Source organism: Lactuca serriola, chromosome 7 (genome assembly GCF_051521515.1).
Source record: "Lactuca serriola cultivar US96UC23 chromosome 7, Lser_US96UC23_V15, whole genome shotgun sequence".
In the NCBI taxonomy this organism is placed as follows: domain Eukaryota; kingdom Viridiplantae; phylum Streptophyta; class Magnoliopsida; order Asterales; family Asteraceae; genus Lactuca; species Lactuca serriola.
The window spans coordinates 170,822,124-170,833,199 of NC_136414.1; the positions used below are offsets into that span (position 1 = coordinate 170,822,124).

Below are 11,076 nucleotides of genomic sequence, written 5' to 3' on the forward strand. Positions count from 1 at the left end.
TGTACTAAACAATTGCGATGAGGATGAGATGAGAAGCTACAAATCGTAAGCTTCTGATCTATTAACTACATTTTTGATAGTGTTATAATATATTTTAACTATTCTAATTATTTTGTCCCATATTCAGTGAATTCAAATCACAATTGCCTGAAAGTGATTTCAAAATGGAATTTCCTTCATGGTTCAAAGAAAAGGTTATAAAAATAAGTACTTAACAACCATTAAAATGTTGTGACAACATGATGGTTATTTGGTGGTCAAAACCATTTACAAAAGTACATTGCCTAACTAAGAATTGCCAAAAGGATTTTACATACAAAGTGACAATCTACTTAGGGTTTCGGATTCACCGACAACTGCCCTTAACTACAAGCAACCAACCACAGCCACCATGGAGAAGTGAGACTGTGGTGGTGACATAGTCATATTGAACTACCAATGCATGGCAGTGACACAGTGGTGATGGTAGCCTCGGATAGGAATCGAACCAAAGAAAGGGAGAAAGAGGAAATTAGATGCTTACCTCAATAGCAAGATTGCACCACCAACCAACACCCTAGCACTACCAACATTTCCGATAGCAACCTCTGACAAACACTCTCCTATCTCGATCTCTCTTTGTCTCGATCGTTAATATCTCTCTCTCTCTCTCTCTCTATCTCTCTCTCTCTCTCTCTCTCTCTCTCTCTCTCTCTCTCTCTCTCTCTCTCTGTTTTTCTCATTTTTTTTCCGGAACAAGTGCATAAAACATACACACACACAAGCTACTCTAGGAATTAACCCCTCCTTGGATCAAATCTTCTTAAGGTAAGGGGCGATCATGTCCTAAACATGTCCAAAATATGGACCAAATTCAAATTTTACACAATTAGTTTCCTCGCAATTAACTACTTGGCCCCCCATTACATTTTAAGTTTCTATAAACTCTTAGTTAGTCCCTCAAAACTATTTAAAAATAAAACATTAAATTTCCAATAATTAAAAATAATTTAAATACCAAAATATTAACATACTGAAAAACAGGATGTTATGTGTTCAATAGGAGAGGGGAGGAGCAGGTCATGGTTGACATCTTTAGAACATATTTTGGTAGTTGAATATGTTTAGTAACTAACTGTAGTTTGTATTTGTGAAAACAAGGTTATTTGATGATTGTTTTTGTAAAGTAGTTGTTACGCTTATTTTGGGTCTTATTTTAGTGATGATAATTTGTTATTGTAATGCCCAATCGTTATGGTAATAGTTAATGTGTTATGGCATTGTAGTTTGCATTTCATATACCTTTCATGTTTATCTTTTTGTCTTATATTTGTTAAAGACAACTAGTTATTGTAATGATGAATGGTGCCTTTTTAAATAGAGATTATGATTCATGTAACTTCAATGGTTTACATTATGATAATTTACATTGTTTATTATCATTTATGAAAGGTGCCATTACACTATTTATGGTTATGATTTTTAATCTCATACAAAAGAAAAATTAATTACAATGCATAATATTTCATTGATAAACAAATAAACACATAAGGTATAAGGCACATGGACCGACCTTTACACTTCATATTGGTTACTTCATCAAAATAAGTATATCCAAAACCCCAAAGCACCATACAAAAACCATAACAACGAAAGAAGTTTTTTAAATCTTTACTGAACCATAACTCTATAACACGGATAGAAGAAAGAAAATTCAGTTTGACAATAAGTAAAACCTCAACTTTTGAACTTCATCATCCAAATCTTTGATCGACAACTTCATAGTATGTTCATGCTCTAGAATAGAATGGGTATGATAGCCTTAGGAGTCTCACACATTAGTAGGTCAAACCATTCAATGCAACAACATTTTGAGTCCTTTTGACACATTATAAACACAAAATTAGGGCTACATGATAAATTATTTACAATGAATTAATAGTTGACTAACCGGTAGAGGGAAGGAGTAGAAGTGTCTTGTGGATTTGGTGTCGTTTAGGAGGTGCGCACAACATCGTGATTGGCAAAGAAGTAGAGCGCGCACCATGGTGAGAATTTGATGTGAACATGATGTAGCCGTTGGGGAAGACAACTGAAACAAAGGTTAAGTAGAAAGGTTGTATTGCTATCTTGGTTCTTTATGACGAAAAGATGTGTTTGCCCTCATGTATGCGAGGGAGACAAATGCTATGAATTTAACGTCTATTACATTTAGGGACGAAAACCCAATAAAACCACTAACTGATCATTCTTGCGATTCAAAATTATTTTGGACCTAATCCAAAAAATTAAAATTCCTTTTTATAGGAATTTTTCATTAAATATATAAAATTAATTTAATTTTATATATAACATATATAAGTTGTCAATCTATAATTGTTTGCGATCTATAAAACCTATCAAATTATTAAAAAAAAAACTTCAGTAACAAAAACTTGTTAATTAATAAATTCAATTAAAAAAACGAACTCTTCCAATAGTTTGTTTATTTTTCATTAGATTTTTACATGAAAAAACTATTAACAAAATGAGAAAATTCCTTAACTAGCCAAAAACACTAATTATTTATCGATTTTAACCAAAAATTACCAATTGTCCCAAAATAGCCCTTGAAACCCTAGACTTTTAGGTTTGTCAACTATTTCGTATTTTTGTCTACTGTTTCGGTTTCATTATAAAAATATACAAAAATAATAATTTTTTGGACTAAAACCGTAGGGATTATTTTACCTATGGTTGGACTACGGTTTCCCTTTTTTTTCTTATTTTTTTGAAGAAAAAAAAACATCAAATATGAACCATAATACATTTATATACAACTGACGAGCAAATTAAATCGAAAAATCGAAAAGAAATAAAAAACCTCAAAAACATAGGATTCATACGAAATCTACGGTGTACAAGTACACAATACACAATTATATAATTGTACACCGTAGGTTTCATTTAAAGCATACCATTTCATATTTTTTTCGGTATTTTTTGAAGAAAAAAAAATTATACGGATAAAAACTACTCCTAATCAATAATATGGTAAAATTTCGACAAAAAACGACACATATCTCGTTGTTCTTTAAAAGCTCTGTTAATAGAAAATAATAGGCCAAACCAAGAAAAAAGTAGGTAACGACTTAATCTTGAAAATAAACCATTATATATTGTAAGTCGATGAGTCCTAAAAGAGTAGACGGACAATGAAAAAGTAGGTCGTTGTCCGAAACAACAATCAAACTTTAAAAAAAAATCGTTGACCGTAGTAAAATTGTATTTGACCGTAGACGATCGTCTACGGAATTCGTGGGCTATTTTGGGATAAATGAGTATTTTTTGTTAAAAATAGATAAGTCATTGGAGATTTAAGCTAGCATAGTAATTTTCTCTAACAAAAACTCAAAAAGCTTCCGGTGTGAATGCTCGGAGAGAAACATTTGTTAAAACGGGCACTGAAATTTTGATGAAAGGTACGTTACACCTTCGTAAGTTTATTTTATTTTATGACCAAGCCATTTCGTTTGATGTGTTTAATATAAAAAAATATATACAAAAAACAAAACTAGTAAATTACACTATTAAGAATATATCATCTATATGTTTAAAATGAGATCAATATTAAACATTATTGATATTAGTTTTATATTACAGTTTATAATAATTTAAAAAACAAAACTTAAAATTGTTTCGGAGTTTTTTTCCCATAGGAAACCATGAGATGTGTTGGTAATTTTCATTTTTTTTATACTTTATAGTTGTCATATAATTGATATAAAAGAATTTTTTATTTATTTATGTGCTTTCTTATTTTATACAAAAATATTAGTTAAAATATAAATAAAGAAGCTGACTCAAAAGATTATGGATAACATCAAAATAAAGATGGGTTTATAGTGTGCCATCTTTTATGACTGATTTAGTTTACTTAAAGTCTTCCAAAGTCAATATCTCCTCAAGTCGACATTTATAGCGTGACATTTTTATGACATTAAATCGTTTTTCTATTTTTCATGGATTTGGTCTCAACCCCTATTAAGTCTATTTCGATATTCATGTATTCTTCTTCCTCGTTTTGTCGGCAGCTTTTTTTTCAGTCGTAATAATTTTCAATTACAAAATAAACCAATAATAAAATTCAAGCACATGCAAAAAAAAGAAAAAGAAAATGGCAGTATCCTACCAAACATATAAATATGAATTTGGTTGGAGTAAAATATAGGAGTGGGACATAGCAATAAACTTTTCTTTCATAAAACCATCTATAAATAGACTGCGTAATACACTAATTTCCATATCCCTCTTCCATATATTTTCTTTTGTATTAAACAAGTGAAAATGGCTACAAAAGCTTTCCTTCTTCTTGCTCTAGCTTTTGCTGTTGTCCTTCTCATCACCTCCGAAGTGGCTGCAGCTAAGGAGTTGGCTGAAAACACTGACAGTAAGTAAAATATATCCTTTACGTGCTCTATTTTTATAAAGCATATAATTCTTCAAAGTTATAGAATAACACTAATTAATGTTGCAGGTCAGATTAATGTCGACAGTGGACATTCACGATACAGTGGAGGTGGTGGACATGGAGGCGGAGGATACAAAGGTGGACGTGGAGGGCATGACAACGGTGGTGGACGAGGAGGGCACAACAACGGTGGTGGAAGCAAAGGTTGCAGACATGGCTGCTGTGGTGGACGTGGATACAAAGGGTGCAAGTGTTGCAGCACGTTTGAAGAGGCAGTTGCTTACAAACAAACTCAAAACTAACTAATGATGCTTCGCCATGCAATTATGCATTACGTACTGCTTATATGTGAAATAATTAGCACAACTTCTTTCGATGGAAGTATGCACTTGATATGTATTGTAAAATAAGAGATATTTTTACTCTATTGTAGAATATGAGATCTCTTTTAACTCTATATGTCCAAGAATGTATCCGTTTCAATACCTTGTCAAATTTCTCCGGTTTTTCTCTATATCACAAATTATATATATATATATATATATATATATATATATATATATATATATATATATATATATATATATATATATATATATATGGTAAGTTAAACAGGGGTGCTAAGCAAGACGGTGCTAATAAATATAGTTGAAACAAGAAAATGCAATGATGTAATAAAAAGAAATGAATGTAGTGTACTATATGAAAAGGATAAATGGAAGTATAATACTAATTCTTGCACTCAGACCTAAAATCTAAACAAGATTGCCCAATTTCTTTTAAACCAAATTGCCCAATATCTTCTGTAGTATGTCTACGAAAGCTCTTTTTTGCACTGATATCGTGACTTTTGTGAAAAGCATTATAAATCTCTTTGGCATCATTTTCTCATTAATGGAAAGCCATCAGAGTTCGTGACTCTAAGAAATTTCGGTTGATGGCAACAATTACCATTTAGCAAATATGTAGGAGTCGGTGTAAGCATCAACAAGAACCTTTGTCTAAGGTTTTAGTGACTTTAATGAAGGTATCATAAAATAATTGATAATTGCCCAAGAACTTATTATGAAAATAAAAAACAAGAATAAAATATATAGCAATCATTAGAACATGGAAGTGATTAATACCTAGGTACATAATCATCAAGCAATATGTTGAAGGTTTAGCCATCGCATGAATATTTGTATTTTCTACTTCAAGAAAGCAGTTTCTCTAAGGTTTGAACAGAAACTGTTTTCTAATTTGGTTGTCTGTCCCGCGAGACTAAAGGGTTCTTTGGTTTGAAGAATGTTTTTGAAAGAATTGGAAAAAATATACTTTAGGAATTTAATCCAATTTTATATCTTGTTTTGTTGATAAGAAATTGAACTAGAATTAATTCTAGATTGTGTCTCGTACACATGAAATGAAATTGGAATCCATGAAAAATAAAATAATTATTTTTTTTCATTGAGTTGCTCAATTTTTTACTTTATTTTCTAACTTATATGTAAAGATAAATTTAAAAATTATAAAAATTATAAATTCTCGACAATGATGACGGCGACAATGGTAGTGGTGGACCTGGCGTTGGTGGTGGTGGTGGCGGCGTTGGTAGGAGTGTTGGGTGATGGTAATGGTGGACGCGGCGGCAATAATAGTGGTGGTAGCGACCACCCACCACAACAACAACCACCATTGTCACCGCCAGCCCCCGCCACCAACAATCACCACCACCTTCACCTGCCACTACCAACGGTGGTAGTTGTGGTGGGTGATGTTAGTGGTCGCGGCGGCTGCAGCAGTGGCGGTGATGGTTGCGGCGGCGATGGTGGCAGTGGCGTTAGCGATAAAGATGTTGGTAACAGAGGCGACGATCGTATTGGTGGGTGATGGTAGTGGTCATTTTCTTCTCTATAAGTCCAACTAAACGCATGAATTTGAGGGAATTGAAATTTTTCCTTCGAATTTCATTCATAGATCCTTTCACATCAAAGCTATACATCAATTATTCCCGACTTATATCTATATAAAATACTAAAACCTCCGTGGTAGGTTATAATTTGTGTTTATGTTATAAAACGTAAACTCTTTTAAAGTTGAAGATACAAATTACAAGGAAATCTTACTACAGATAAACACTCACTTTCAAGATTTAGACACAACGAAAACAAATCTAGATTAACCGGACAATCAATAGCTACAACACTCTGAACAACAACATATGAACAAAAGCTAATCTAAAGAGAGTTTACTCGGAGAGGAAGTGTGTGTGTATGAAAAATGATCTGGATGACTAAATAACACATACACACACATAACATATTAACATGTATACATCAGGTCTCCATCCGGTTCAAATATTGAGTAATACCCGTCAATACCCGATCATAGATTGGTGTAGTACGTGGTATCCTTGAAGCTTTGTCTTTGACATTGTAATCCCATTTTTGTATTTTTTTTAACATCTTTCTAGTTCCGGTTTATTAATTTTTTAAATGTTGTTGCTTCAAACAAAATAAATAGGTATATTTGATTTATTTTTTAGAAAGAAAAACCATCGCATTATTTTTTTGGTAATGTCGTAAAAATACTTATATTATGTTACAAGAAATCCGTTATTAGGAAAGTAAAGATACGGGAGTAAGAAGTCATAAATGTGCGACGTTACTCACTCTCTTTTGGTCGCTGAAGTTCCTTTTGGTTTCGTTTCACATGAACCAATAATGCAAGTCCATCCAAATGAAAATTTTAAAGATACAATAAATGTAGGAAAATTGACATGCATTGAACAATAGGGGAAAAAACCAAAAGCATGCAATCTATAGGCGATTCTTTTATAGGAATTTTTTATAAGAAATTAAATATTTTAATACATATTATAAATTAATAATATTTTAATATAATTGTCACTATTTATTACAAGTAGAGGATAGTTGTGAAGAAAATTTAGGAGTTTATAGACTTATTTTCCTTTTTAAGAGGTCAATAAAGTAACATATATATATATATATATATATATATATATATATATATATATATATATATATATATATATATATATATATATATATATATATATATATGGGTAAAGTTAATATACCTAACAACCTTATATAAGCTTAGGTACCTAACCTCATCAAACTACGTCATTTTGCATTAAATTTTCATTACAATAATCCAAGTTCTTAACCTTCATCCCTAAACTTGATTTACTTCAAAAAAAACTAGAAATTCATCATTATATTTCTCCTACATCATTTTATTTGTAGCGGTAGGATATGAAGCCATCATGTGGTATTCGATAGAAAGACGTGATATAAAAGAAAGATATTGGTGAAAGTCCAAAAATTTTGGAAGCAATCAAGTTATGGAGTTGAAGTTGAAGAACCTTAGACAATTACAATATAATATGATACAAACTAATGTAGTATTATGGAGTTAGGTACCTAAGCTTATATAAGGTTGTTAGATATATTCAGTTTTCCATATATATATATATATATATATATATATATATATATATATATATATATATATATATATATATATATATATATATATATATATATATATATATATATATATGGCTTTTATAGATATTTTTGACCTGGTTTAAAAGAGGGTTTCCAAAATGGTTTTGTGGCTTTTTACAGTTTATTTCTATATGTGTTTTTTTTAATTGGCTAAACTATATATCCATTAACTTATTGAAAAAGCTCATAAAGTCATAATAAAAACTTGTTTATTAATAAATTCAGTGAAAGTGGTTAGCCTTAAAAATAATAATAATAATAATAATAATAATAATAATAATAATAATATCTTCCAGTAAATTTTTTACTCTAATTTGATTTTAATATGAAAAATCTCTTACTTTTTTTTCAAACAACCTTCCTGTGTGAATGCTCCAAAAAAATCTTTTGTTAAATCTTGGACCGATTCAAATTTTGGTGAAAGTTACCATATGCGGGGCACAACCTAAAGTTATATCTTTTGCATTAATTTTTTATCTTTACAGAATTACACCTTCCTCTTATGTTTCATTTTTATTCATTTTTATTTTATGACCTACCCATTTTCTTACATGTGCTTAATATATAAGAAAATATACCAAAAAGTAAATAAAAAAATTACACTACTATAAATATAGCATCTATATGTTTAAAATATGATCAAAATAAATAATCGATATTAGTTTTTACTTTGGTTGGGAAAAAAAATATTTTTACATAATAAAATTAAAAAAAAATTTAGTTTTTATTTTGGTTGGGAAACCATGAGTTGTCGTTGGTTTTATTTTTTTAATACTTTCATTGTTGTCATATATTTGATATAATGGACGTGTTTGGGACGGAGTTTTTGGAAGCGTTTGGGAGTTTCTAGCTTTTAGTTTTTGATAAAACGCTCTAGTTTAAACAAAAAGTTTCGTTTGGCAGTACGAACGTTTAGTTTTTAGTTTTAACAAAACGTTCCGATTCTAAAAGCTACTTCATGTAGCGTTTAACAAAACGCTCCTGAGCTTTTGAAATCAATTTCATAATTACCCTTAAAAGTATATTTATATATTTATTTATTTTTAAATAATTGTCTTTTTATGTAATTTTATATATTTCAAAAGCTTCCAGCTACTTTTGCCAAACATTCATATAACAAATAAAAGTTACAGCTTCCCGCTACCAACTACCAGCTACACGCTACCAGCTACCCGCTACCCGCTTCCAGCTAAGAGCTACTTTTGCCAAACACGTCCAATATATATAATAAAATTTGTTATTAATGTGTTTTCTTATTTAATATAAAAATATATGTTAAAAATATAAATAAAGAAGACGATTCAAAAGTTTATGGAAAATATATATGGATGGGTTTATAGCGTGACATTTTATGACATTAAATTCTTTTGTACTCTAATTAAACCCGACTAGTTAAGTCAATTTCGCCTTTATGTTTCTTTGTTTTCTTCTTCCTTGTTTTGTCGGCAGCTTATAATAGTTTTCATTTAAAAATAAAAACTACTAATAATATAATTCAATCACATGCAAAAAAATGGCAGTATGTTACGAAAAACACTTAAATAAGAATTTAATTGAGGTAAAGGATAAGAATTGGTAGCGAATTGTCAAAGAACCTGCAATCTTGGCCCCAATCCTCAACACCCAACCACTATATAAGGAGTAGGACATAGCAATAACTTTTTCATTCATAAAACCTTCTATATATAGAGACGTGTAACACACTAATTTCCACATCCCTCTTCCATATATTTCCTTCTGTAGTAAACAAGTGAAAATGGCTCCAAGAACTTTCCTTTTTCTTGCTCTAGCTTTTGCGGTTGTCCTTCTCATTACCTCTGAAATGGCTGCAGCTAAGGAGTTGGCTGCAGGTGAGATTAACGATAGTGGACGTGGTGGATACAACGGAGGTGGTGGACGTGGAGGGAATGACAATGGCGGTGGCCGCGGAGGGCATGACAATGGCGGTGGCCGCGGAGGAAATGACAATGGTGGACGTGGAGGGAATGACAATGGCGGTGGTCGCGGAGGGCATGACAATGGCGGTGGCCGCGGAGGAAATGACAATGGTGGACGTGGAGGACATGACAATGGCGGTGGACGAGGAGGGAACAACAATGGTGGAGGGAACAGAGGTTGCAGGTATGGCTGCTGTGGTGGTGGACGTTCCTACGGAAGAGGAGGGTGCAGGTGTTGCAGCACATTTGCAGAGGCGACTACTTACAAACAAACTCAAAACTAAGCATCGAGAAAGAACCATCTTTTGAGTCATGTACTAAAAAGACGTTTTACAAAGCAATTATGCGTTACGTATTGCTTATATGTCAAATAATTAGCACGACTTCTTTCGATGGAAGTATGCACTTAATATGTATCGTAAAATAATAGATCTTTTAACTCTCTATGTCCAAATATATGCCTTTTCAATACCTGGTCGCATTTCCTTCGACATCACGAATATATATATATATATATATATATATATATATATATATATATATATATATATATATATATATATATATGTTTGAACCAATTCATAATAATTAGCACGACTTCTTTCGATGGAAGTATGCACTTAATATGTATCGTAAAATAATAGATCTTTTAACTCTCTATGTCCAAATATATGCCTTTTCAATACCTGGTCGCATTTCCTTCGACATCACGAATATATATATATATATATATATATATATATATATATATATATATGTTTGAACCAATTCATTCTGAACGATACCTATTCAGATATTCCTGTCTCACCATTGTCTTCCTTTCAGAAGAGTTTGGGAATATATCAATCATTGATTCTTGAGCTCAAAACAATCACTATTACATATCTTGATTCCATGCAACTTTAGCCTCTGATATCCTTAGACCTAAATCAGTCTTCGAAAATTTATATAACACAAAGGGTACCGGAGTATATCTTCTGAACTCTAGTCCTCCAAACAATTGTGTTACTAAGGAAATTATTCCTGAGACAATCGGACATGACTCGGACAAACATAACGATACTGCTAACTTATTTTGGGCATATCTTGATAGTGATATTGATGAAGAATTTAAGTGTGACGATGACTCATCGTCTAATTACTTTCTATCAAACCAAAAAAAGTTGTTTCTTAGACTACCTTAGTTCCGATTAAG

The 11,076-nt window shown here is 31.3% G+C and overlaps 2 protein-coding genes across 2 annotated transcripts; both read left to right on the forward strand.

Moving 5' to 3' along the window:
- The first annotated feature begins 4,249 nt into the window (after positions 1–4,249).
- Positions 4,250–4,914, forward strand: LOC145061541 (uncharacterized). Its single transcript, XM_079009053.1, has 2 exons — positions 4,250–4,408; positions 4,496–4,914. Exons 1-2 carry the CDS (start codon positions 4,306–4,308, stop codon positions 4,729–4,731), a joined length of 339 nt encoding a protein of 112 aa, XP_078865179.1. The 5' UTR covers positions 4,250–4,305; the 3' UTR covers positions 4,732–4,914.
- Positions 4,915–9,634: 4,720 nt separating this feature from the next.
- Positions 9,635–10,352, forward strand: LOC145061540 (uncharacterized). Its single transcript, XM_079009052.1, has one exon. It carries the CDS (start codon positions 9,701–9,703, stop codon positions 10,163–10,165), a length of 465 nt encoding a protein of 154 aa, XP_078865178.1. The 5' UTR covers positions 9,635–9,700; the 3' UTR covers positions 10,166–10,352.
- The last annotated feature ends 724 nt before the right edge of the window (positions 10,353–11,076 follow it).

Excerpts from the sequence above, each read along its gene's own strand:
- LOC145061541 (XM_079009053.1), top strand. The coding sequence starts at position 4,306 with ATGGCTACAAAAGCTTTCCTTCTTCTTGCTCTAGCTTTTGCTGTTGTC. Across the intron at positions 4,409-4,495 it reads GTTGGCTGAAAACACTGACA|GTCAGATTAATGTCGACAGT; the intron begins GTAAGTAAAATA and ends TTAATGTTGCAG.
- LOC145061540 (XM_079009052.1), top strand. The coding sequence starts at position 9,701 with ATGGCTCCAAGAACTTTCCTTTTTCTTGCTCTAGCTTTTGCGGTTGTC.